At 42.8% G+C, this 27,941-nt stretch overlaps 1 protein-coding gene across 2 annotated transcripts in view; it reads right to left on the bottom strand.

Moving 5' to 3' along the window:
* The window catches only part of lrmda (leucine rich melanocyte differentiation associated), a 170,407-nt gene that overhangs the window by 63,239 nt on the left and 79,227 nt on the right, over window positions 1-27,941 (bottom strand). The window contains exon 1 of one of the 2 annotated variants that reach the window (XM_078104476.1): window positions 10,531-10,606. The exons of the other annotated variant lie outside the window; for it this stretch is intronic. Within the exon in view, the coding sequence (XP_077960602.1) occupies window positions 10,531-10,583 (53 nt within the window). The 5' untranslated portion in view covers window positions 10,584-10,606. Of the gene's footprint in view, window positions 1-10,530; window positions 10,607-27,941 lie in introns of those variants that run through there. 2 annotated transcript variants of the gene reach the window in all.

Consider the following 27,941-nt stretch of genomic DNA (forward strand, 5'->3'; position numbering starts at 1 on the left):
GCAAATAATCACTACCCTGCGCTCTCTTCATGGCAAATGATCGATGTTGTCTTGAAGTCTGATGGATGACCCTGCCACAGTGATGTCCAGGCATGCATTAAAAACCACCTCTATGAAATGCCTTGTCAGTCTGATGAAGCGGCTCAAAAAAAAAGAAAGAAAAGAAAGGGAAAAAACGCACAGGCGTGAACATACAGACACTGAGGAATGCACGCACACGGATGAAAGAAGTAAATTAACAAAGTAAGGGAGAGCCGTGACTCGATTGAACGACAAAACAAAAAGGTAATTTCTTATATTAGTGGAACATTTTATAATGCGACGGGACCTGTGGTGTGATTGGTAGTCACCATTACTGGAGGTAGGCTGCTCGAGTACCACCTGGGATGCCTTGTTTCCCGCTCTCCCCCTCCCCCTCTCTAAACAGGGGCCTGTTACCCCTCAGTGTACAGATTAAAATGCAAAGCGCCGCAATCTTTGATCTCCCACTTGCTGACACAAATCCTTTCAAGCCTCAACATTTTCCTGCAAAGTTAATTAGTGCTAATTAAAAAGTTTCGAGAGCCGCGTGCGGCTGCTGTTGACGCCGCCGCCGCTGCTGCTGGGCCGCGCCCTCCGTCACGTCACCCACCAACCCCCAACGCTGGTCCCGCGGCTGCGGGTGTCAGCTGTGCTCCTGCCTCCTTTCTACAAAGGATCCCCTAACTAGACAACACCAGCCAGCCCAGAACGTTTGTTGAAACAGGATGAGATCCGGAGGCCCAGTAAGGGGTCTAACCGGTGGTTCCCCCCCCCTGACAAACCTGTGCTCTGCAGGAGAACATGTAATGACACATGTATCAAGTACAAATCCCACAAATAGAACAGGTGTAGTCTTTAATTGGGATACCCTAGCTCGGGGGTCTTGTAAACACGGAGTAATTAACTTGATAAGGGATTCAATTTGCTGAAAATATCTTTGCAGGGAAACATCATTTAGAATGAACTGCAATTTGCATAATGATAACGAATGCAAAGTCTCCAAATTCTTTTGGCGTAATGAATAAACACATTAGTAATTAAAGAACTTCCTGTTTGGTGCGATTATAGTAATTTGAGCAGAAGATATGACTTGAGCAGTCTAACAGTGCTATCACTCATCCACCAGCCTGCCTTATTGCTTTCATCAGGCCATTATTATAATATAATTAGCTGCCTTTCTAGCATATTATTAAGTGGCTTGCTGAGTGTCAGGTACAGAAGCGTCTCAGAAAAAGACACACAAAAAAGTGTAGTATCATTCCACAATGTTTCAAGAAGATAATTACATAATCTCAAGATGAAGAGCAAACAGAAAAGTGATAATTAGACAAGTACTCCTGCCAATTAAAAATATCAAGCCTTGTATTTTCCTTCTTTGTGAATAACATCTTGCTGCACTCCCATGTACAAATGATACCATTACATTTCTCCCGTTGAATCATTATAGGGGTTCAATGTAACTGCAGTCACAATATATAAACATTTACTTATTGACTCGTCACTGGAAGGTCTTGAGGGCCTTCGAAAACTGGGAAGGTAATGAGTGTATTAAGACTTTCCAAGATGACAATAAAAGCCCGGAGTATCTCTCTGCTCTAACAAGCCTATAAATAGGCCTAATGATTGACATGTATGTGTGCCAACAAAAAAGAAAAGCAGAGTGACAGCAAAGTATTGATTTGACCTTTGGGATAGTTCCTTTGTTCATTGTTGTTGTTTTTGCCTTGTCCTGCACCTCGGAAAGAGGTAATAGAATATGTCACCGCACAAGGCGGTTTGAAATTGAATGCCATCATTTTAATTTAAATGCTACTTTCTTGTTGACATCTCCGTCAATGCATAATTGGCACTGAATCCCAGTTTGGATGTACATATTTGTCATTCAGCGTGAGACACTCCAAGACACCGACAGATATGTTACTTTGATGAATTGACAGTGAGATGCGGGAAGAAAAAAAAATAGCACTGCAAATCAACAGTCACGCTGTCAGTTAAGCTTTTTGTCACAAACTTGCACATAAACATGCATGATTAGAAACAGTGAACGAGCTGGAGGCTGGAATCAGTGTTCATGCTCTGGAAGTGTGTAAATAGGCGTATTTGAGAAAATAAAACCCAAAGGACCGACTGACAGAAGAAAATCTGAGTAAATGATGGACACTTATTTACAGATTATGACAAACTGCAAAGTATAAAGCAGAATCTGTTTGAAAGCACGGGACGCACTTTCCAAACACTCACTGGTCACATTGCAAACGCAATTAGTTGACTTATTTTAACAGTTTATAAAGATGGAAACACCGCTGTAACAGTGCGTTGAAAACAAATCTTTAGTAACGGAGACCTCTCAGAACAGAAGGAGGCCTTTCCGTCTCTGTGGTTCCCGGACACGCCAGCCTGAGGGGTATATGATGGTCTACCGGCCCGGTGCAAACCACAGCTCCCTGAGCAAAAAAAGACGAATATATCCCTCCCACTCTCTCTTACTTTCTCCCCTTCCCCGCCTCTCTCCGTGTCTTACCGCTGGCCCATTACCTTTCCTGAGTGAGGCTCATTAAAGACGGCAAGTTGAGTCAAATCTTTCTGTGATTCAGCAGAGGTGAATTGCTGTCAACATCATTAACCATCATTTCTCCCAACTTACCTCAGTACTTATGAAGTGTTCTTTATTGTGTAATGATCCAAATCTCTTCTCGAAATCGGCCCCCCTTCAAAGGCCCGGGAGGACATACCACCCATGCAGCCGCCTGACATGCTAAAGGAACAGATTAAATGTGGCTCCTCGTTTGCGCTTAAGCAGATCCAGCATTTCATCCTGCGCTTCAGCTGGCAGGCAGTGTTCCTCAGAAGGAACGGACTTCCCAAAGAGCTCAGCGGGGAGAAAGGATGTTGGTTTTCAAACATTGATCTAGAGCCATACCAATTTTTATTCATCACCCAACTTCTGCCAATAACCTTCTTTTCCAGCCTCCCGGTTTTTAAAATAAAGTTTATGTAGTTCATTGATGTAAGGCCATTGGTCAGGCTGGCTCCATGGCTAATTACAGAGAGCGCTGCCCTGCTTGTCATGCTAGATGTCCTCTAGAGTCCCTTCTTAAGAGAAGCCCCTTTTGTGCCTTCCACCATTGTGTGTCTCCTTGTGCTCAGTATCGTGCTATGAGATGTCCTCGAGGCCCTGTGTTGGAGAAAGCGCCTTTTGTAGCGACGCCATTGTGCGTCCCCGGTGCTGCACCCCCCGCTAGGTAGGAACACAGACAAAGTGCAGAAGGGGGATGCTTCTCAGGCCACTAAGACCTACAGTAAAGCTTCAAACAATTTAGACAAACAAAAAACGGCTGCTGTGCTGCGGTTTAGAGGAGACAAGGAAAAGCAGATGAATAAGCAACATCAATTACTGGGGCTTTGACCTCCGAGCCCCCACACCATGGCACACATTTCACACCAAATCGCCCCAGATTGAAGTTGACACTGCTGGAGTAGAAACACTGACCCCTCACAAGGCCAGCGTTTCAAACCTAAGAGTAGAGAAAGGCAGGGGGAACTGACAAGCTGCACAGACCAAGGCCAACGTGGAGAGGACGCAAGGAGGAGGGCCGTGGCTCAAAAAAGAAAGAAAAAAAAAAACGAAGAAGGGCATAATAGATCCTAGTTTGTTTCAAAGTGAGACAAAATGGCTCAATTTGAGCACTTAGGCCATCGAATTGGCCAAGCTGAGGAACAAGAAGAACATGCGAGGGGACAACCGCATCAGGCCACTGATAAGGAGCCTATAAGAGGAACAAAGCCAGATGTCCAACAGGCTTACCAGTGAACGTAAGTGGGACTGGACCTTGAGCCGCTTCCCCTGGAGCCTTTTTTACTCCGGCACAGAAAGCCTCCTCCTACTTTGTTGGCTTGGACAAAGGCAAAGTAAACACATGGGTCACATTTGTTCCATACAAAGTACACTGCTCCAATTAAAAGTTCCCCAAAGACCGTTATCAAGAGGGGAGATATCACTTCAAGTGTCTCACTTGGGAAGGATGCATTTTACAAAAGAGTCTATTTTCATTAATACTTTGAATGAAAAAAATATGAAGTGTCTCCAAAGGTGAGAAAAGATCATGCAATCTTGTCACAGTCTGTCAATACAGTGTTGATTAAACTAATAACAATCTGCTCGGAAAAACTTGGCCCATACTGACTAGAAGATATGTAGTCTAGCAGCAGCGTGGCAGCACATTGACACATACGGGGGCTTCAGGCTCTGGGTAGACACAGTCCTAACAATCTCCCAATTAGCCTGGGGGAAAGCAGAAAATATGTCTCAGGTTCATGGAGTAGGCGTGAAACTTAGTAATATGACATGGAATACAAAAACAGAGCAAGTCTTTTTATAGCCACATGTGAGAAAGAAAGAGGAAGGAGCAGAAGAGCAAAAGAGAAACGTTTTTTTGTATTTTTTTTACCAAAGAAAAATGTTTTTTTTAGGGTTTTCCTATTTCATGGAGGATTTAAGGGACATTAAAAATATGACAGACACACTGCAGTAGAACAATGTAAACATGGGAACTGTGCAAGAATTATTGAAGATGCGAAAGGGGGAATCTAGAATGTGTCATCAGGATGAATGTGGGATCAATCCATTAAATGAACGTGAAACCAGTTGGTAGTGCACACTGAAATGAAAACACTGTGCTGTGCACATGCAGTATATTGGGATACAATTATTAAATCAAAATGCATCCTATTATTCTCATGCACGCATGATAGAAGCAAAGCAAAGTGCAGAATAGGCAGATCTCACAAGTTAATAGTACATTACATTCCCACTCTTGGACACTTCCTGTGCTAATATGAGCACTGAGGAGGTCATTACCAAATTTAATAAAAGCCTAACACGTTTTCCTCTGTGAAACAATGACTTGTTGCCAGACAGACAAGGCGGTCTGTCAGGCAGGGCTCAACCCATTCACAAATAATCAAACGTGATATTATCACAAGCTATTTAGCCCTCCTAAAAGCTCCACGTGCTTGACTAATGTACAGGACTTAAGTGTGAGCACCGGTTTCAAACAATGGGACCGTTGGCGTCGTCTCCCCCCCCCTCCCCCCGATCACAGACATTCACGCAGAACGATAATGGAGCCTACGCCCGTCAGTCAGTCAGCCGTCTTTGCAAATGGAAATTCAAGAGGAAGGTGGAGATGGGAATCATTTTATCTAGTTGACACACATTAGAACGGAGAATTTCAGAAAAGAAGGAGGAAGCTCTCAGGTCAATTATGGTGTCAAGGCTGTCAGCTTGCAATGAAATATATACCTTTGAAGAACACTTTACTCGAGGGATGGGGTAAAAAAGATGGGAGAGACGTACTGTTTAACCCAGAGTCCACATAAGAATATCAGAGATGATGGAGTAAAACGAGGTATGATAATGGACCATTTTCACTAAGCGCACTCTGTCAAGAGAGACAGAAGGACCCGCTTTTTGAAGGGTACCAGCAAGGAACATTATTTTGGTGGCCGATGCTTGTTAACGGCGTGAGCTTAAAAAAGGTGTTTGGTCCTTAACAAAGTTATTAAGATTATGAGGAAATTTACACTCCATTCTGGGGTTTTTTAAGTTCGTAGAAAATCCCACTTGCTCAATAACACAAAGTGATAGTGATAAATTCAGAACACACAAAACCGCTTCTTTGGTCCCTTTTTTTATTCCAGCCTCCAAATGTAAATGTCCCCACCCTCTGTTCGAGATACAAAATGCTAACCTTAAGACAGTGAATGACAGAGGGAATTATGGGTAATTGTAGTGTCAGAGAGGGAGACAGCTGTATGATGAGATTTCTGTGTCATTTAGCCAATCAGAAACTTAAGAGGCAGTGTGACACATTTCTCCCCCTCCATCCGACAAGGCTCCCTGACATGGCTGGTGATAATTTTCAGCAGAGGGAAAAAGAAGAGACAGAAAAGAGTGAGTTGAGAAAGCACAAATGAAAATGGAAGTCAGGAAGAAAAAAAAGTGTGATTTCTCCTCTTCCATATGCAGCGTGGGCCAAGTGATAGCCTGTGAGCAGCATTCATTGCTGGAATCAAGAAGAAATATCCCCTTACACGTCAAGCTGCCATCCAGATAAGAGGTGTCTGAAGCCCCGTATGAGATTAATACTCCACAGCTAAAAATGACACAGGATGTGAAGGGGGACGTTTGATCCCTGTGTGGTGAAGCTACTTCAGCAACAGTACGAGACTCACTACCCAAGGTACATACTCACCGAGGTCAGACACGTGCATGGACAAGAACTGATATAAGAAAACATATCGTACATTATGTCTAAACCCTAAATGAGGAAGAACAACATTAAGCGCAGTTGTCAGTTTACACACGTTCCCTGAGGCCACAACGAATAGGAGATAAATGAAAGGATGAAGTGCCTGTCTACATAATGAATTCAATAAAAGCGTCATTGTCTGCTTTGTCACATTTCTAGAAGCGGTGACATGTAATTACAGTTATTTGTAGAAATAGCCCTCATTATCATCAGTGAGGGCGCTTCCATTTTAACCAAGGGAAGAAAGCTCAACAATCTTCTAATGGAATTACCCTCTGATATCGTAGTCTTGGGTAAGAGGTAACATCTCACATTTTGTCAAAGAAAATCAAGTTTTTGTAGCGCTAATCAATAAAATGTCAAATTGGAGAAACTGTCTTTTTTTGCATGAATTTATCCACACATGTACGTAAACAGTTGATGTTTCTCACATATTTTGTGCCAATACATTTCAATTTCCAATGTACAGTGGCTTTACCAACTGCTTGTTTGGCTGCAGTTAAACAAATAATTAAAGAAATCTGTTTCTCAAAAGTAGAATTAAAATCATCAACCCCTGTGACTTTTAAGTATACATTTGTTGTGAAAACACAACAAAACCACGACGACCACGAGCTAAAAAGTTCTGATCCTGTATTTAACTAAAAGTTTTAGCTCGGGGCTAAAGCAGCGATAAATTGCCGTCTAAAACTTGAAAGTTTTGTATGGTTTCTTGCAAATGTGGGTTTCCCAGCACCTCGTCATAACCTGGTAGCCTGCAGCACATGTACACATCATAACTCAAATAGGACTAATGTGGTTGAGGTTGTATTCTGATTAGGAGAAACTCAGTTAGCATTTCGGTCTCAAGCTAGATTTATGCATCTCCATCAGGGTGTTGCAGAGGATTCAAATCACCATAACTGCCCCATAGGTACAGCAATTACATTTATTGTAGTTGCGCATCTGACCTATGGGGGGGTAATGGATAATTTGCACAGAGCTGTGATTGTTAACCTAGAGGTGCTTTCATCTGGTCACTGAAATAACAAGTTTAGGAATGTTATTGTCAACCTAATTGTACATAAATACATGTTTAACCTTCAGCCATTTGCAATCTGTGTGTAAGTAAACTTTCTAGAAAACAGATTTCCAGTTCAAACCTTCACATTATTGAAAGGAAAGATTTAACATTGTTACTCGACGTAATTAATGGATAAACATCATGAACGGATAGTGTACGACATAGTAATCTACTGTAGCTGTGGTGCTGCAACAATCACTGGGTTCCATCCACTAAACTATAATCAGTGACTATGCCAAAGGCATCAACAGAGAGACTTGCCAGAACACCACAAAAAAACTTTAAATTTCTCTTTACTTTGATGTATGTGACACTTTTTGCCTTCAGATGGCCTCATTGGACTTTCGGCGGATATATATATATATATATATATATATATATATATATATATATATATATATATATATATATGTATTCCATCTTCTTTCTTCAGATGGTTGGACCAAGTGGAAAGTCGGAGGCAGTGTTCACCCTGACTGACTCAGAAATCAACTTTATTTCTTTCCCTTTTATTAGAATTTATCTAATTTTCAGGACACACTTGGTAGCTTACTTCTTATACACATACTGCTTGTATTGTATGTAGATCAAAGAAAAACTACCGGTATACAAACAGTTGTTACTCTATAACTGTAAGCAACCGCTATGTACAGTACACAACAACCACAAGTATTTTAGTAAGAAATTACAAATCAGTGCATTTAACATTGGATATAAATGTCGATATGAGACAAGACCCCCCCCATTTCATTTAAAGTCAAACATGCTGATCAAAGAGCACTTGTCTCTCAATAACCTTTAAAGCTGCTATAATGTTCATGAATGTATTAGGAAGCAGTTATAACTATGACACTGAGATACAATTGATCTTACAATGGCATTATTGCATTTCAGTTTGCTGTATTAAGACCGTACAAAAGGCTACAACAAACCCTTTGAGAGTGTGGCCAATTGTGAGGCACTAGTGTTGCACGTTGTCATCATCAACATCATCATTGTTGTTAAAATGATCAAAGTATCTTCAAAGAAAACAGACACACGGTCGGAATCACTGTCAAAATCCCAACGTCTGAAGCCCAACACAAAGAACCACTGCGGTCACAAGACAGATAGTAGAGAGAGAGAGAGAGAGAGAGAGAGAGGGGGGGGGGGGGGGGGGCTTCTTTCTTTACTCCCTGTTTTATTCTCTACTATTTTTTCTTCCCCCCGTTCTGCAGTTGTGTGTCCTGACCTTGCAGCTTCTATGGCCCATCCATCTTGGGCTGCTTAGCCATTTCGCTGGCTTCATACTGCGCAGATTAACACAATTCATCACCACAATCATCCTCCATTCATCACCCTTTCCAATGAATGTTTTGACATCCAGTTAATTTTCTGCTGATGATTTATCAAATTTTAATTACCATGCTCTGAAGGGCTCATTTATTATGTTGATACATGATAATGATGCCAAAGTGGATTGAATTTTAAGTAAGTTCTCCCTGCGATTATAACATACCCGTTATTGTGAATAATGCTTTGCGATTTCATCCTTTACAGGCTGGAAATTCCTGAGAAAGTCCTAATGTTACAGAACTCAATGCAAAAAAAGTAGAGACTGTTAATTCATTTTTTTCAGAGAACAAATTGTTTGGCCAGGGTGCAGCAGGCATGAAGAAGTTCAATTAGATTCAGTGCTCCCATCTTGGATGCTCAGTAATTAAAGAGTGCACTAATTCAATCAGGGGGTAGGACTCAAGCAGAGGCAGTTAGGCCGTTTCTTAATAGGTTATAGGTTATTTCTCACATACTGCCCTCATAGGCACTTCATTAGCCTTCTGCTTTACAATTCACTCAGCTTTTTCAGCCTCATTATTATACAGGTTTATTAAAATCCAATGGCTGCCTATCTGTTTCTATTACTGAGGAGCTGACCGGCCTAATGCACTGGGTCAGTGTTAAAGGCAAACACACCAACTGCTGTTTATGAGCAGTTAAAGAGGAATAGTAATGGCTGTTCTTTTCCTCCATTTAGTTTTACTAAACATTGGTAAGAGCTAAACCAGCTCACACACGTTTGCCCTTAACAATAACCCTTGTCATGAGAGATGGTTAAATATTTTCAACACTGCGCCAACAGGGCAAAATTAGTCCGATTTTTTTCTCCCCCCCCTTTCGTCATTAGAGCGTTTATCAGGTTTTGCACAGGCGCTGGCATTTGATCCTAGGACCCGTGCGTCAACACCAAGCTAAATCACTGGTCAAAAGACGTGGGCGGTTTGTGCATCGCTGCAGTGCATTCTGGGGCACAGGCAACCATCTCAGGGAGATGAGGGCTTAGGAGGTGTTAGAGGTTATTGAATTTTCCCGGCAGCAGAAGCATTGTTTACAGCTATCTATTTTTTTTTTTGGGCCGCTTTGCCCTTGGGCTGCGGCCCATAAACAGAACTGCTACGCCACCCTCCCACCGCCCCCCCCGACCGCGCACCCCGGCTAGTGGAGAGTGCAGAGCATAATTGTGAGTCCCCCATGGATGTCCCAAAAGTGAAAGATGTGTCTGGTAAGTGAGAGAGGTCAAACACGAGCATGGATATTTATTACATGCACTGCAACCAGATGGAGGCGGCCCATCCATCAAGCAGAGCTGTCACGCTGGTCACAAACGTTTCCCATAAAGACCCCCCCCCCCACCACCACCACAACCACCGGCCCCTTGCTGCCTCTCGCTCCGTGGAAGCAGGAGGTCCAATCGGCACGGGAGGAGGACTTGTTTCGTTATGAACTTTAACGCCGGTCCACCATGTCCACAGTTCAACAGCGTCTCCGTCTCTGTCTCTCTCTCTCATTAGTGCTCGCTTTTCTCTTAATTGGACCGGGCCTATTTTTAGCGATAACTGTTAGCAATACAGTGGTGCCAGGGTTCGTGTGGATGGTCGGAAAGGGCGCGATGGGAGGGCACGCAGTCAGGCAGCTTAGGGAGGTATTAAAGGAGCAGAAGTGGGAGCAGTGGAAGGGCGTTCCCTGACACTTGCTCCCTCATTCATCAGGCCCTCACAGGCCCGTCGGTGACAATGAAAAGATTTCACAATACAGCCGCGGCAGAAACTCATTCTGGCCCTCATCCATCATGCTCAGCCCGCTAGCCGTTCCACTGACCTAATCTGTGATGCCTCGCTGCCCGCACCCCGTTCCTTAAAGGCAGGCTTCATTACTGTGAGGGAGAGCAGGAGATGGAGGCCAGGGGCAAAGGAGGGCTGGGAGAAAAAGGGCCTCGGTAAGTCAGATACACACAGAGACTTAAGGCACATGAAACACTGAGACAGAAAACTGTCACATTCATCCACTTCCTGCTGAGAACACAGCCGCAGTATACATTGTCACAGATAATGAAGGGATTAGGAGAAAGAAACACAAGTGCGGCAGTGAAGTTGGGTGGAACTGCCGTTCAGTTTGGCCTGATTAACTTTGAAAAACACAATCTCACTGTCATGGAAATGTCAATTTAACAATCCAACTGCCTCCCTCCCATCCATCAATCAAGTGATTAGGCAGCTTGTTACTGTCACAGACAATTTCCAAGTCGATGGCTGAAAGAACCGGAATCAGATATGCCGAACTCTCAGAGGCAGTTAAGCAGAGTTTGCCTGAGATGCAATCGCTGCCTCTAACCTGATTTTGAAACGGATACCTTTGTTTTCCTTTTTCATACGCACGCCTGTTCTCCCTCCACTGCTCCCTGCTCCGCACTGCCAAATGTTACTTAACCAAAAGGGGTTGGACGAAGAGGCCATCTACCCGACCTTGTACCAGCTATTATGGACCTTTATTCCCCAAATCCCTGCTCTGGGTCTGAGAGCAGGCTACATTGGTAGTTCCCCCCTCTTATCCATCTAACTGGTGTGTCCCCAAACCCAGCTGTCCACTGCCTAATGGAGCCTGTCTCTGCACTGAGGGACTAATTCAATCACGGGGCGTCCCTGCTAAACATCTCCAAATAACATTGCTTCGTCTCTTTGGAAAAGTAAACATTGTTGCAATGGAAATGAAGGCAGCTGTCCCGGTAGCCATGTTATTAGTGCTGGGCCAACACCGTACATGGAGCACGGCTCTTACATTATGAATTCCATAATGTTTTTCCATAATTTTCCTTTGTGAACAACATTGCCACAAGTAAAACACGTGTTCATAGTAGGATACTGCTATAAACAGAAAGCCACTCATATGCATCTGTGTTGGTTGACTCTGTTGGTGTGCCGCTATAATGCCAATGCTATTTAAAAGTTGTACTATTATTACATTTACAAAGAGTTCAAACTAAAAAACAACCATTAAAGCCAATGCGGGTTGTGGAGCTCACAATGTGTTTATGGAGCAGCTGTACTCCAAATACTGTCTGTTCTACAGCTCACATTAAGTATTCATCATTTAAAAATAAACACACATCAGTAGATCACGGCTGCTGTGAAAAACATACTTCCTACATGTTTGACACGGAGTGTAACATAAGGCGCAGTGTCCAAACAAATCCGAATCCAAAAGTAATCTCCAACCCTTCACAAATTGCTATCAACGTTTGCTCGATGATCATTTTACCATCAGATGATTTATTTCATCATTCCTCCTCCCGTGTTTGGGGCAGGAGATTAAGGAGACAGCTAATTGACAGGCTGCCCAGGAAACACCAACAAGACAGATCCAACTGATGGGAAATGTTTACAAGCCTTACATCAGCACAGATAACATCGGAGAAAGGGATTTTCTTCAAAGCTCCCATAGATCACACATCTAAATGTATACCATAGGGTACTTTTGAAAAACACATCCAAAATAAGTTGCAGTATTTTGTAAGTGTATAAATTGTATGTAACAAATTCTCTAGGAGTAAATGAATTAGCATTCAGTATTCATTCATTCTAGTATGGACAGTACCCAATGTTAACCCTTTACTAACAGCTTCCATTCGGTACTTTCCCTGTGTTGTTATGGTGGTTAGCAAAGCTAAACCCATTTCACATCATTCCCATTAGTATTGTTGTATTATGTTCTTGCATTTTGCTGTTAACCTGGGCTGTTTTGTATGTCTGCAATAAAAAAAGAAAGTAGCGTCAGTGCCCATTAGAATCTGCAGCCCGTCCAACTAACAAGAACAAGAAGTCAATAAAGAGCCTTGTAATTCAGTGAGGACGGGAGCATTTCCTGTCCGAGGGAGATGCTTTTATAGAAAGCTGTTAAGGAAGAGCAGAGTCGTCAAGTGATTTTTTGACAATTTAACTGGTTCTCCTGACACATTAAATGACTATGCTGACAACTTAACTGCACTGCCAATCAATATTTCCTATTACTGTCATTGTCACAGAGAAAATAAAAATATGATGTTAAGGTCAACCCGAGAGTGACAGGGCATTAAGGTCCTATCAGTGCTGCTTGTTAATTCAGATTGCCCATCAAAAATAGAGGAGATATGTGCCTGATGATGCCCGTTCAAGGTTTTTCTTCTTTCTTAGTTATATCACAAAATAATCCACATAGAAAACTTAACTTCCTTTATTAGTTAATTTTCTAGATGGCTGTAAATAATATTTTTTTTATCGATTTGTAGATACAGATTTTCTAAACCAATTATGGACCGTAAACTAACTACGTTAAATGCAGCTAGCCCATCCCGAGTAAGCTGCTTAACTCCACCCACAGCATTACAACCCAGCAGATTCCACAACAATGTCCGGAGAAGACAATTAACCAGGGGTTTAACCTGTCAATCATGTCCTGTCAACCTATCACACTTTGCACTCTCAGGTCCGCCTCCTACTTAACTCCCTCTGTGATATGCTGCTGGCAGCTTGGATGGCTTGACTGACGGCAGTCCTGATCTCGGCCCTGGGAGGCGCCTCTGTGGACATCTTGGACATGAAAGAGGAAGATTGGGGCGGACATGTGAGGGTATAGCAAATGGGCCAAACGGATGGAGGACGTTCCTGAAATTTGCTGTTCTCTCCTAATTAGAAGTGCAAAGCACCATAGGGACTCTGTCACGGTAATGATGGGAGGGAAGGCCTTGCGGACAGACAGACCAACAGATTCACCCTCCTTCTATTGATTTGGAAAGTGACTTTTTAAGTTCAGTTTTCAGTTCAGCCAAGCAGGGGATTTTTTTTCAACCCAATCCAACCCAATTATACAGGAAAGCAGAATATGAAGCTTATTGAAAGGTCATATTAAACATGACTATTATTCTTGGCTAACAAGATTATGAAAACAATCTAATTGTTTATAGAGAGAGAGAGACCAATGGTGAGTTGTCGATTGCATGTAGGCAGCAATATGGATTGAACCCATTGGATGTGTAACCCATTACTTTGCTGCCTGCTTCCAAGTCTTTGGATTCCATACCGTTCTGTTAACCATCAGCAATTATCTCCCTGTCAGAGCTAAAGGTAACAAATTTCCCCCCATCCAGCCAGCCGCTATCGTCCTCTGGACACCAGCATCAGCTGACAGCAGCTAAATCACGGCAGCCAGGCAAGACTCCTGACAGACAAATACACTGCCTTGGAAAACATGGGCCCATCACTCCAAGAGGGGAGGGCTGGGGGAGAGGAGGGGCGCATGGAAGAGTGCGTCTCTCCCTGCTGACCTTATACCGCTTTCCTTTTTCCTCCACCACCCCCCTTCTCGCCGTAAGAGATGGACTGCCCTGAATTCTGTAAGCACCGGGCCCCGTTCCCAAATAAGAGAATTATTAATGGAGCTTTCCTTGGTGCTGGTTTATCTTGTGCCATCAGACCAGGCCTGAGTTTTCCCCCTTTTTACAGATGGACATACAGGAGCCGGGGCTATGAGTTATCCACACAGCAACAAGCAACAACACGGCGGCTGCCGCTGCAAACAATGTATTTCTGCTCCCTGAAACTTTCTAAAACCTGCTGTTTAGAAGGAGGAGAAACAATTGATGTTAAGTGTACCTGCAATTATCAGTCATAAATTAACATATTCCTCCACAAAAAAAAGACAATTTACAGATCTGTACGGTTTGTTTTTACTCATTTAAGATTTTACAACTTTTTTGTAGATAATTTTACATTTTCTGGTATGTACTCACTCAATCATATTATATCAGCTAAAATCCTTATTTAGTTAATCAAAAAGTACTGTACTTGTAAAATGATTTATATCATGCTATATATAGCGATATCCTGATAATAATCAATTTATGCAACAGATTCCAAAAGATATAGAATATTCTCACCAGGTTCTTGATTTTTTTTCAAATCTTTCATTAATGTATTAGAAGCTGGATTTTCATGTCTCTTGCCATATTTTACAACTTCATGCATCCAGGTCAGCAACGTCCCCACTCTTGTGTTAGACGTGTGATTTGAGAAGCCACAGGTACTTGTGACCAAATTCCCATCAGCTCGCCCTTGAGCCTAAGGTGGATGTTTGTGACAAATTTAAGAGATTCCCTCAGGGCGTTCTGTGCTTTAATGAGAATGGAACAACGTGAGGTCGTAATGACCTTGACCATTGACCACCAAATCTATGCAGTTCAAATGAAGTTCAAATATAATTTCGAATTTCAAAGTTTGTATCCATAACTATTCACAGACTAACAGGTGAGGTTAGTTAAGGTTGTATAAGCTGATTCTTAATGACATAACCTTTCTGTGAGCCACAAATGTTCACTATAAAAGTAAAAAAGTATCAACACATCACCTCTACTCAGCATATCACTCTTTCCATTCCTGCTGGCATTCATTTATATTTGTATTCTGTCTTTGAGTTGAGCACTTTGAATTGAACTGTTACATCCAGCTGTGCCACAGTCAACACAAGTTGAAGTAACATGGGTACACATGTGTAAATCTTTGCATTACTTTAACTGGTTCACAGTTTCACAGCTCCTTCTTTCAGATGAGATTAGCACAATCATGCAGTGGATTTCACTGTGCGACACCCTGTATCAGTAGGGGTGAGCTGTACCCAACAGTGACCCGTCAGGCCAAATAGGATGAACCACGCATATGCGCACAAACACACACACACACACACCTACACACAAGCACACACATCCACCACCCAGTTTAAGGAAAGTTCAATGAAATTCTAAAACCTCATACACAGTAAATAGTTTGAGTAAGTACACATTTTGTTTTGTTACATGTTGTATCTGATTTTACCATCAGACTGTAGAAAAGAAGGAAAATGCCAAAGGCAAAATATTCACCCAGCAATATTCCAGAATAACACATTAACAAAATCCTTTACAGTTCATTGAGTCACCTGCAGTTACTTTTCAGCCAGAACGCCCAAAGTCAAACGCTCCCAACAACCGACTCGGGGAACAACGGCACAGCTGGTGAACCGGCAACAATATCGCTCCAAAACAAACTCAGCGGTTTGACAACAGGGGCCAAATCTAAGGTAATGACAGTTGTACCGTAGAACAAGCCTACCTGGGTGTACTGGTTTGACTATAGTAATTGGAGACACACACACAGCCCGGACCACCCCACACACTCACACACACGCACACACACACTCACACAGCGGGCCCCTAGGCAGGATCAATATTTGTTGGGATTGCACCTTGTTCCAACAATGTAAGATTTACGGCAGGCGTGGGGGATTTACACTTTGTCTTCAAAACAACTCATCAGCGCAACCCAATTACTAACCGCAGACAGACAGCATTAACATGGGCCCCGCTGCTGCTTTATGGCCCCTCAGCCCGTCTCATTCCAGCCTCTTCAGGCGCTGCCACCATAACGGATACTACACTTAAAATGTGCTCACAGGAATGAATCCTCAGCCTTTCATTACTCCCACCTTGATTTATTTCATATCATTTCGCGGCTATAGACAAAGATAACACATTGTAAATTACCCCCATCCTGTCTGCTTGTTTCAGCACTGGGGGGGGGGAAACTGAGAGGGGGCATTGGTAGAAAGAGGGGGCTCAGGTGTCTGTGCGTCGGCCTCGATAGAGATGAATGTCTGACACGGACAATTGTTTTGTCCGTGTCAAACTTCTAAGACCTATAATTTAATAAGAAGACATTTCATTTCAAACAGCGGCACATATTATAGTAACAGCAAGCATCACAAACAGGGGTCATTTTTGGCCCTGGGGCCATTGGCAGGGTCTCGCGACTCTCAGAGACTCGTCTGGCTTCTTCTGTCGCTACCGAGTTTAGGGAAGATCATGCGACCGGCCCCCGATCGCCGCCTCGAACACACACCGTCGCAGCCACAGGGGCCTCATTTCTAGAAAAAGCACGTCACAGCCTGTCAATCACAGTGGAAGCCATGAAAAAACGCTGCACCTTACACTCGAAAAATCGAGAAATTTAATCTGTGTCAACGTTTGAAAAAGAAAATTCAGACCAGTAATTATTGGTTGTTGCTTGTGTGATTGAGGACGTACAGTAGATTTTAAAAGATTCAAAATAACTTTAAAGTGGAATAAAATGATCTGCGATAACAAGCAAACATTTGTCCTTGAGGTTTACGTGTGGAAAATCATCATTAAGTAAGCAGTCAAATATCGTGATGACTACAAACACCATCTGTTCTCTCCACCGCGTGGTGTCACTGGGAAAATAACAATAATGTGGGCTGTTGGGAACCCCCTTCGTCCTCGCTGTAATTTCCTCTACCCTTCATCCTATTTCAGTGGTTGATAACTAAGAACATTAGTTTTATGCCACTTGCCAAGCTCAAATGAAAAGAGAGCTAACTTTAATGACACCGCAATTAATCGGCCCAATAGACAGACAGCCAAAAGAGGAGATATTGACTTCATTAAGGATAATGTATTATGTCATTAAGTCAGTAGGGTCACCTTCTGTATCATACAAGCCAGTTAATATATTGGCATTTTCCGTGTATAAGATAAATTCAGATGTGGGAGATAAAGCTGATTAGAAAATGTTTCATCCGAGGAGGCGGGGATGCCTGTTAGTTAGAGCTGTGTGAGGCTGGGAGACCTCCGGAGGGACAGAAAGGGGATACAGCGCTACCAATCATACTTTATCCCAGCCTAGATTGATTGGCTGCGGCATTTTAATCATTATTGTTTAGCTCTAATCTACAAAGAGGAACACTCCAGGCGTGAATGTCTTTATGGGAGCATGTCATCAGCCTCATTCATTCTCCAGGGTTACCGTTGTTTTAAGGAATCAAACAACACATTACAGAGATTACTATTAACTTTAAGTAAATTACCTTGTCACACATGAAATTCACGGCTTCTATCCACGTATCACAACCTCATTGTGACACCAGGGCGAGACTGACTGCATTATTGAAAACCAATTGAGAGACTGTGTGAGACCATATGAAGCAATGTGTTCATAAAAGGCAGCAGACACTATAAGTTTCTATTACGTCATTGTCCGATACAATGGTATCAGTCTCCCCTTTTGTCTCTTTTCACAGAACATTTCCATCCGGAGTATTGAGAGGTATTGGACTTCCACTGCTCTCTACTGTGACCTTGCTAATATCTTTTTTGGGGGTCTGTGTAATTATTGGCAGTTTCTCATCTGGTCGAGGCTCCGCTCATTTGTCATGATTATTGCTGCGTTCTGGCCTGTCGTTGGCTGCACGAGATCAATGGCTCTGGACTCTCCTTCTGTTGTATGGACAGGCCAAATTGTCTTTTGCTCGCTAAATGAGGCTTTCCCTCCTTCCATCCCTCCATTCTATCCGTACAGCTGTCTTTCTCTGCTTCCCTCCAGAGGTCTTTCATCAATTTTGAAGTCTATATATCTTCTTTTTCTTTTTTATCTACAGTGACATAGCGTCTCTTTTAGGCATCGAAAATGCCAAATTGTGCAGTCACAGCAACCCCTTCTGAATTTGTAAATGAGATGACTTGCTTTTCTTCGACGTCCAAACCCTCAATGGGCAACAGTCATCAAGTGAACTTTTTTTTTTTTGTCATTTGTAAGTATGTTCTGAATAAACCTAGTAAAAGACACCTGTAAGCTCTTCCTTCACGTATTAGAATTTTCAAAACACAATAAATAGTGTTGCAGTTATTTTGTGACTTTGGAAATATCTGTCATACGGTAAGTTTGAAATGTAAGGATTAGAAAAATGAACATTAATGTCATAACACAAAATGAAAACTCTCATCTAAGGTCCTGACATCGCTGTGAGGTTGCCAGGCAACCAGTGGAGACTGCAGAAAGTCGCCAGTTCTTGAAGTAATCCGGCGTGGCACCTTGTCATGTTCACAATCACTTGCACGGATTAAACAGATGAGCTATAAAATCTTCATCACTGAGCGCTTGAGGTGCTCTAAGGCAGATATTTCCACCTTTGGACCAAGTTACTTGTTTCAAGTCCTTGTTCCAAGCTAACCAGCGCTAACGTCACATTTAGAACAGACGTGTGGTAAACTTCTTGTCTCACTTTCTGCAGCGAATAAGCAAATATCCGAAAATATTAGGCATAATGGATAATTGAAGATGGGTATTTGAAACGATAACAAGTGTCAAGCAATCGCTCAACTCCGTACGGGGAAATGCTCTGAGCGGCGGAGCCACAAATGGCCACTTCATTAAGATTGCCAGCCACCAGTTGTATATGAACAAAGCTATTTTGAAGAAATTGGGTTAATTCATGGGAATGTAGCTAATAGAAGTTTGTGGGACAAACATCTGCGGTGAAACACTCTTTGGAAGCTGTGGAGCCAAAGCTTGTGCAGTCACTGCAAGAGTCAAACATGGCATAAATGTCACATGCCCCTGGTAATAACTTCAAACTATTAAGCACAAGAACGAGCCACAAATGTCCTCATTACAATCTATAAATCTCTCGATTAAATGCTACTTCTGCATGCTGTACGGGCCTGACAGAGTATAAAGTTCACAAGTGAACGTATCATTTTATCATGATCTGTAATGATAAGTTCTCAAAATAACTATTATTTTTATTACGTCAGTGGTTAGTGGCCCTTTAAATATCATGGTTTATATTTGGAGAAAATGAGTGTAATTTGATGTTCAAAGAAGCTACAGAGAACTTATGTGCCCTAAATGAGAAATAAATTATAGCAAGACTAATTGCTTGTGGATATGAAGACACAGATCACGGCTCCTGCTCCTGCTGTACCGCACATACTGCAGCTGTATGTACTGCAACGTAGAGCTGATTTTACTACGTGGCCTCAACTGCAGGTTATGTGTCTGCTGTTTTGTTGCCAGTTGTGCATTTACAAATCATTGGATCTGGAGCTGATGACACCCACATAGACTGAAGAAGCTGGTGAAGACGGCCGGCTCCGTCTTTGGCTGCAAACAGGAGCATCCGGAACAGGTGGTGGAGAGGAGGACACTGAAATAACTATTGTCCATATTGGACAACCCGGGTGCCCCTCTTCACCACCTACTGCAGGGACAACAGAGCATCTTCTCCAACAGGCTGATCCAGCTCCGCTGTCACAAGGACAGATACAGGAACATATTCCTGCCTACTTTACAAATCAACTCTGGTTAAATCCTTGTTTAATTGAACCAATATCAATAACCATTGCGCTATTGTGTTAATTTAATACCTATTACACTCTACTGTACATACTTCTATTTCACTTAATATACCGTATATACTCACATACACTGTATATACCTTTGTATACTATTTTGTGCACTTCTTTTTTTCAATTCAACTCTTAAATTGAATTCAATGTTCTTCTGTTATTTTATTGTATTGTATATGGTCCATTTTTAATCCTATAAAGAATACTTATTGTATACCATACGCTTATTATGTATCCTTACCTGCTGCTCCCCCTGGGGATGAATAAAGTATACATCCATCTATCTAATGTACCACCAAAACAATGTTAGTAAAGGGACACTGTTGTCGTAATTGAACATTGACACGCTGCCTGAATCATGCAGCGTCTCTGCATACATGAAGCCCTATCACAGTAGCTCCTGAGTAAAAAGCCACTGAGAAAACATTTACGTCAGTAATCAACACAAAGGCCTCTTAGCTTCCCCTGTCAGAGAAATAAAGAGCCTTTCCCTCAAGGTCGAGAGCGAACAGACAAGCCTTATTAAAAATATTACACCACTTCATGTCAATGTAAAGGGATGCCCCTCGGCAGTAATTATCAGCCTGCCTCCATCTCTGTTCCCGTTGCCTTTGAGTTTGTATGACTCTCCGTTTGCATATGAAGTTGATGGATGTAGAGCAATCCAAAAGGTGGATGTAGAAATAGTTGAGGACAGGGCATGTGCTGTAAAGTCACACAGACTGTAGTTATATACACAGAAGTAGCTCTGCAGACTGCTAACGGCAGTGCAGAGCTAGTCCACTGCCACCTGGAGAGTGAGTAGGAGAGCTGATGAGTTTTATCACCTCGCCGAAGCCTCTCTCCGGAGCTTCTAATTGACGGCTGGGCCTATTTCTCTGTCCCACACAATTTCCCATCGTGCTTCTCCTGCTGCCACGCGGCTCTCGCTACCGGTACCCCGGTTTCTCCGGCTCCCTCCTCTCTCAGTCCCTCCTTCTCTCTACCTTTGTTTTTCTCCTGCATCCGAATCCGTTCCCCATCTCCTCTCCTTTCCCCGGTTGTTGCCGCGCCCTTGGCTCGGCTGAGCAGGCCTGACAGGCGGATTCCTTTGCTTTTCGCCGTATTAAAGCCACTTTCTTGCTCTGACAGCCTGCTCTCTCCTGCCACCTCATAGCTCTGGCTTCACACTTCTCTGGGCAGCCACTGCCTCTTGACAGACCACTGTCACTTCCCATCATGCTCTCTGCTGATCGCGCCTCCCTCCTCCACTGCTCTGACACCCCCCATACTCACCCAACCCCTCCTCGGCGAGCTCGCGCGAGCCCACTTCCATACCAGTGCAATTATTTTTTTGACAAGCCATCCATCAGCCTTAACTTTAAAAGCACTCTCCACTGATATCCATTGTTAAGCCCCCCTTTGCAGCTCCTGCCTTCTCCCTCCAGATCGAGCTTGCATGAGAGAGTATGATATCAGACATCACCAAACCTACCAAACCATGTAAATTTACTTTGTTCTCAGCTATGTTTCCAATTTCACGTCCAATTTTTCGGTACATTATGCGTAGTTGTTGTGCCTAATACAATGTTGTCAAAATCCATTAGAGTTTTCTCCCTTACTCGCCTCGGAAAACAGGTTACAATTGGTATTCTATATGTGTAAGTCCCCCCCATCTGCGGTTGAATCTTATTAAAATTATCTGTTCAATTCTCACGTTTTTCGGTCAGCGCAATTTGCAGGCATTAGCAAAGACACATATGAAAATGTCAGCATGTCAGCTAATAACAACGAAAGCAAAGGAAGAGCGTCGCTGTGAGTCAATAACGCTGCCTTGCTGGTGACACAAATTTGATGGTAATCTAAGAAAATGAATAAGGAGGGAAATGGTTGAATGGAAATCTTGTCCTATGTTGAATCATTTGGCGCTCTTCCACTTGGCCTACATCTTAGGCTTGAAGTAGATAAAGGGGGGGAAGGGGGGAGGGCATGAAAACAAAGTGCTCACCCATCACTGCTGTCTGGTGCGCTGAAAGAGCACACATTACATATTACGCAAGTTGAATTGTCTGCATTATGCAAAGCGAGGGTTCTTCATTTGACCAATACTTCCAGTTGAAAAAGATGATACCATGAGTAGATAGTGGATACGGCTGTTGGAGCCCCAAAAGTATGATTAAGATCACAGTCGGTGGCTTTTTGTCATGAATATTCTGTCTGATGAACTGTATATTATTCTACACCACAATAAACGAGCTGTTTGAATGTCATAAGGAAGGTGCACCAATTTTCTGTCCTTATAAAAGCACCACATTGGCACACATGGAAATAATAATTCATGCAGTGTAATTTATTGAGCAGCCTTAGACTGACGACTGCAAGCATGGCGAAAAAAGGACAAAACATCTATGAGATACAGGTTATTCACCCCAAACTAAATTAAAATGAGTTTGGGGCAAAAAACTGCGCAATATCAGCAGCAGTTCATAAAGAATATTGAAGACACAAAAATAAGATCTGACACATTTGCTATAGCAGCACAATGGAGCTCGGCTGCAACGCAACAAAATCCCTCAGCCGAGTGAGTTTGTAAACTTTAAGCCAATTGCATTCAAAAGCCACCAGAAAGGAAACACAATTAACAAGCCGATACCAGCGTGTGTTTGGCTGACTTAATGAATATCAAATTATACACAAACACTGATAAATCATCATTATCCCCCAAATCCTAATTGATCCCACAATTAAACATGACAAATGCCACGTATGGAGAGTCCTGCCTTTATTCTTTCCCTACAAGGGACAATTTATCTTTCTCTTTTCCAAGTGTGTCATAGCTAATTTCACATTGTGTGTACTGTTAATTAACAGGGACAGACTGCGCATTTTTTGTGCTGTTTTACATTTTTTGTTGCTTAGAGCATTGAGCACTCTTTTTTGGAGTCATTTCCAAAAGCTGTTAGGAACTCTATCTATCGAAGGCTTTCCTTATGTTTTAGACTGAAAAGTTCCATCCCGTCCTTTTACGCGACATTTAAAGCAAACATTCGCCTTCAATAATATGTCTGTTTTGCAAATGTGTTAGAGCGTGCTATCAGCCTAAATAGATTCTAAACTTAATTACGTGCTTGTGAGAGTGGAGCCACGCGCTCCACTGCGCGTGCCTTTTTTGTGCACAAGTTGTTGTTGTATTTTTTCTACATTGACATGTTTATTTGAGCTTTGTTTGTTTGCAGACGCCGAGCGTAATGCGAGGCAGACACCTGCCACTGTCGGTGGCCCCCCGACGGCTCTGGTCCCCAGGAAAGCCAGCCACCAGCATATGGTTATCAATGATCCAGATGGCTCCTGCTTGTCTCCAGACTGACAACTTTGCTCTTCCATTATCAAACACTAGTAATTAAGCATCATCAACTAGGTGTTAATTAGACATAATGAAACCATTTTGGTTTGGTCAGAGCCTACTATTTGCCAATTACTTGCAATTATATGCACTAAGCACTTCACTGTTGTCTCTGTCGGCGGTGGAACAGGCAGCCAGTCAAGCAGCAGGGCAGTGTCTGTTTGAACACTGAGGAGCCTCATGTTTTGCCTAAAAATTTGGCAGATTTAAACCTGCAGCCCTCTGATTGGCCGGCCTGTCACAGCTGCCTGAGCACGGTGAGGTGGGGGGGTAGCCTCATACCTCTTGTTGACGGCGCCCGCAAAAGTTTGTTATTCCTGGGTGAGGACGGCTGTTACTCAGAGTGGCCCCCCCGGTCCCGAGCGTACACACCTGGGAGCCATGCATGTGATTGGGGAAATTAAAGCCCCAAATGTGCTTAGTGGAAAAAGCAGCCGAAATTCAGCTTAGAAAAGGAGGAGGGACAAGCAAAAGGAAATGGCTAGCACAGGCAACTGGGGAAGTTCAGAGGGAGAAAAGAAATAAAGGGAAGAGGGAAGTAGCAATGCTCCCATTGAGGAGGATTAAGGGACTCTTCTGGCAGACTGACCCTAGTCAATGCGACTTATGGGACGTAACCTATTTGTGTGCATGTGGAGGATTATGAGCCTGTTATGAGAGGTGAGTGCTCAACGAAGACAAGTGGTAATGGGAAAAAGATTGTGGGATGTAGTTAAAATGGGTACATTCTTTTAGCAGAGTTTGCACACGTGCAGCATGATGTTGTATACAAAAACACAAAGGTCTCGACTGAACCTTTACTGACCTTTGTCACTACTTTTTTCAATACTTTTTATTTCAGGGAATGTGGATTGCGCAAAGCGACTGGCTAGTTGCCTAGTTAATTAACGTACAGGAAGATTGTCGCTACTCACCTGCTGGTAAAAACGTGATTTATTTCACTATGACAGAGTGTGTGCGTCGGGGATTAAGTACTGTGTGGCAGATTCACCCAAAGCAACACAATACCTGAGCTCCGACACGGTTGTTTTTCAAACTGCTGAAGGAAACGGAAGGAGACAAAGTCCGCCGTGATACTGTTGTAAGTCAATATCGGGTCAGACTCTATGAAAACCGGTTATGACATTGCTGTTCTTATTCATCTGAAGGCCTGTTGTGCCTGTAAATTGTCCTCTCCACTTAATAAATACTAACCTTCTGAAGTATATAACACGCTGTTGTCTGACTAGATGTTTTCTGACACATTTGTCATGTACGGCTCGGCGTCTGAATCCAAACTCCATGGTAACTTTCAGTGTCGCAAGAGTCAACCTAATTACAGAGGACCAAAGGTGTAAAAAGAGCATGTTTGTGTGCAGAGTTAGTCATTTCCCTTAGAGGCACCAGCAACACTGTAAATGGCTTACTTACAGTCAGTAATCATCGGCCATGACCCGAGACCGGCCCTCGCTCACTGGAGCATAATCGACTGATCGTCATCGGCTAGAAACTGCTGGAAAACTAATAACACACCAATGTTTCCGAGGACTAAAGGACATAGATACAACCTCACATCTTTGTAAGCCTTACACCTTGCAGCTCCAGAAGGTTAGCGTACATTGCACAATATAGCGCCAGTCCTATCAGTACTGGAAAGTATTTCCTCACTGAAAGAAAAGTAAAGAACGGCACTGAAGGGGTTTTTTCTTCATGGAAAAGAAGTTTAAGGTTTGATTCACTTGGCAAGTGAATTTTTGTCAGCGTGCAGCCTTTTCCGTTGAGCGCTTCTGAGGTGTTTTTTTTAACAGCCACCCAGTGTGTATCAATATAATTAATATAATTTGTTCATTTCAGTGATAGATAGTGAAAGATTTCTTTAGTCCGAGACCAATCCCCCCCCATGTTGCACTCGTTTTGTTATCGCCCCGTTGGCATGTTCTTCATTTCAACTTGACACTATTTCCCGCCACCCCCATTTTAAATATGCAGTAGTATATCTTGGTGGCTGAGTAAAGTGACTTCACCATAACAACCACAAGATGTGTTTACCAAGCTGTTGTTTCCAGGGTCGACAATAACAGAACAATAGCGACCAGAGAAATCTAACCTTTAAGGACATACACTTGTTTAACAATATCCAGTTGCTGTGCATTCATTTCTACCAAACCTCAGGGAAGCCCGAGATAAATCCTGCGACGTCTGAGAAATGGAGTCAACCTGAATTCCGAAGCAACTCTGCGCTCCTGTAACGACATCCAGTCCGCGAGGAGGAGCGCGTGGTGGGTTTCTGAGGTGCTGAAGCCTCCAGTTGCTTGTCAGCGGCATGACTGATCACCGAGGCCAACTCTAAAAGGATTGCTGGTGGAAATAAAGACACCAGCATGTCAGCTGCAAGCTCCTCAGAAGGACCCATCAGACACGTGGATGCGTATTGACAGGCCAGAGACAGAAAAGACGGAGACGCGGAGAGATGAGGGGGGGGGGGGGACGGAGAGAAGTGTCCTGAAGTCGCTCACCTTGGCACGGGGGCTGCAATGTCAGCCGACCCGGTGGCCATCACTCCCGGGCCCCGTCCAGGCTATTATTTAAAGCCAAACAAATATCGGGGGGCTGAATGTCACCACAAGGACACCGCGGCCTCATCTCTACCAATCAGTGTCCGGGGTTTCAAATCACCCTTTCTCCTTTCCCAGTCGACAAATCCATCTTCCTCAATCCTGCACCGGGCTTCGCACCCCCATTCGACCTGAGACCACATTGAGGGGCGGCACTGTGCAACGGATTTATGACCCCCCCCCCCCTCATCTGAGGCCGAGCACGATTTATTGGCATTAGTTGTCAGCTTTCTTTTTGAGAAATTGCACGTAGAATTAATTTTAACTACGTCTTAATGTTAAATATCCTGGAAACACTAAATTTCATGGTAGGTGATGCTCAGAGCTGCACACGCATATATCAAGTTCTTGGGCTTCACTGAAAGATCCTTTTTTTTAGACTTTAATTTAATAAGAAGCAGCTCATAACCGTTTCATCTCAGCTGTTAATTACACATCCTTTATGCTGAGGAACGATCATAGGACGCTATATAATGCATCAAAAGTTTAAGTCATTTCATTTAATTGTTTTTATTACTCAATCACATCCGAGGCCACGGAACTTGAACAACCTGAACCAAGTATTTGAGAGTGTCGTTCTGAAAGGAGATGGACTGCTTTTAGACTATTTTGTCCTTCAAACATTAGCATAATGCAAACCGTCAAAGACACTCAATCAATCTGTTGATCATTACAAATCTAAGGAGTAAATCCAAAATGTTGTTTAAATATAATTAGAAAATCCCTAAGCATAAACTGTTGTTTCTCCACCCATTATAATATACCCAAATATATGATGCTTGAAAGCATTACAAACAAGAAAAATCTCGGGTACAGGCGGTGTTGTCTAGCAGGACAGTATATTGTGTTTACACCATGTTGAGGTGACATTTGGATCATGGGTAGCGGCTTTAAAACAAAAATATCAGCACATATATCAATCAGTTCTAAGTAAATTTCCATTTATACTTACATAATACATCAATAAATACGCAACGTGAATATATGTAGTAATATATAGGGGCTATGAAAGTATGACTGAAACGCAGTCAGCCCAAACAAGAAAACACGGTAAAATAAATCATAACCCTGGTAATAAACATGTAAATCTTGATCGATATGTACTTGCCTTTTTCTCTTTTCAATAACAGCTGCTGTGAAGGCCTGCTGAGCACAAGCGGCCATAAAAGTATGTAAAATAAATTAGGAGAGCATAATGAGAGGCTCCAGCAATTCCCCCATAAATATAACATAACGACCACAACTAAAATGTCAGGGAATCCAATAAATCAATTTCTCAGGGACAGGCCGGCCTTTACGTGCAGAAAACCCAGTCATATATATATATATATATATATATATATATATATATATATATATACACACACACACACACACACACACATACACTTTTTTTTGTTGTCACTGGATCTCTTTTTTCGGAGAGAAGGAAAAGATGCTGCTCAACACAGGTCCCTCTCAAATGAAGAAGGTCTAATATATGTTTGCTGTGATTTATCACCCAGACATGGACACCTGAGGCCGGGGCCCCCTCCATTTCTACTGCCTAAATGGTTTCTTGGGGAATTTCCTACACGCGTGCGCACGTACACACAAAGGACAAAGTAGAGAGCTAAGAGAGATGAAAAGGGGGACAGACAAAGAGATGGCTAATGGATTGACAAGGAAGGCCTCATTTAAAAAGAGCGCAATTTTGTCCCAGGCATGTGATAGATTGTTGGTGCAGTCCAGAGTCGTCCGATGTCTAAATGGAAGGAACTGATTCACTGGTGACGTTAAAGAGAGTGAGAGTAAAATCCAGGGAAAATTAGATGATGGAGACTACAAGCCTATTTCAGACAACCAACACGCTAAGAGAGGATTATTCATAGAGGCGAGGGCGTTACAGACCATTGCACCCAGGGTGAGGGTTGCTTCAGACTAAATAATGCTATTATTTACTCTGCTTCCCAACTCCACCCGTCCAGAGTGGGCAGAAATACACCCAACAAAGCAAACTATCAAAGAAACACTTTGTAATCTGATCCTTTTGTAGCAGAGATCCATT

Source organism: Gasterosteus aculeatus, chromosome 6, assembly GCF_964276395.1.
Source record: "Gasterosteus aculeatus chromosome 6, fGasAcu3.hap1.1, whole genome shotgun sequence".
Lineage (NCBI taxonomy): Eukaryota > Metazoa > Chordata > Actinopteri > Perciformes > Gasterosteidae > Gasterosteus > Gasterosteus aculeatus.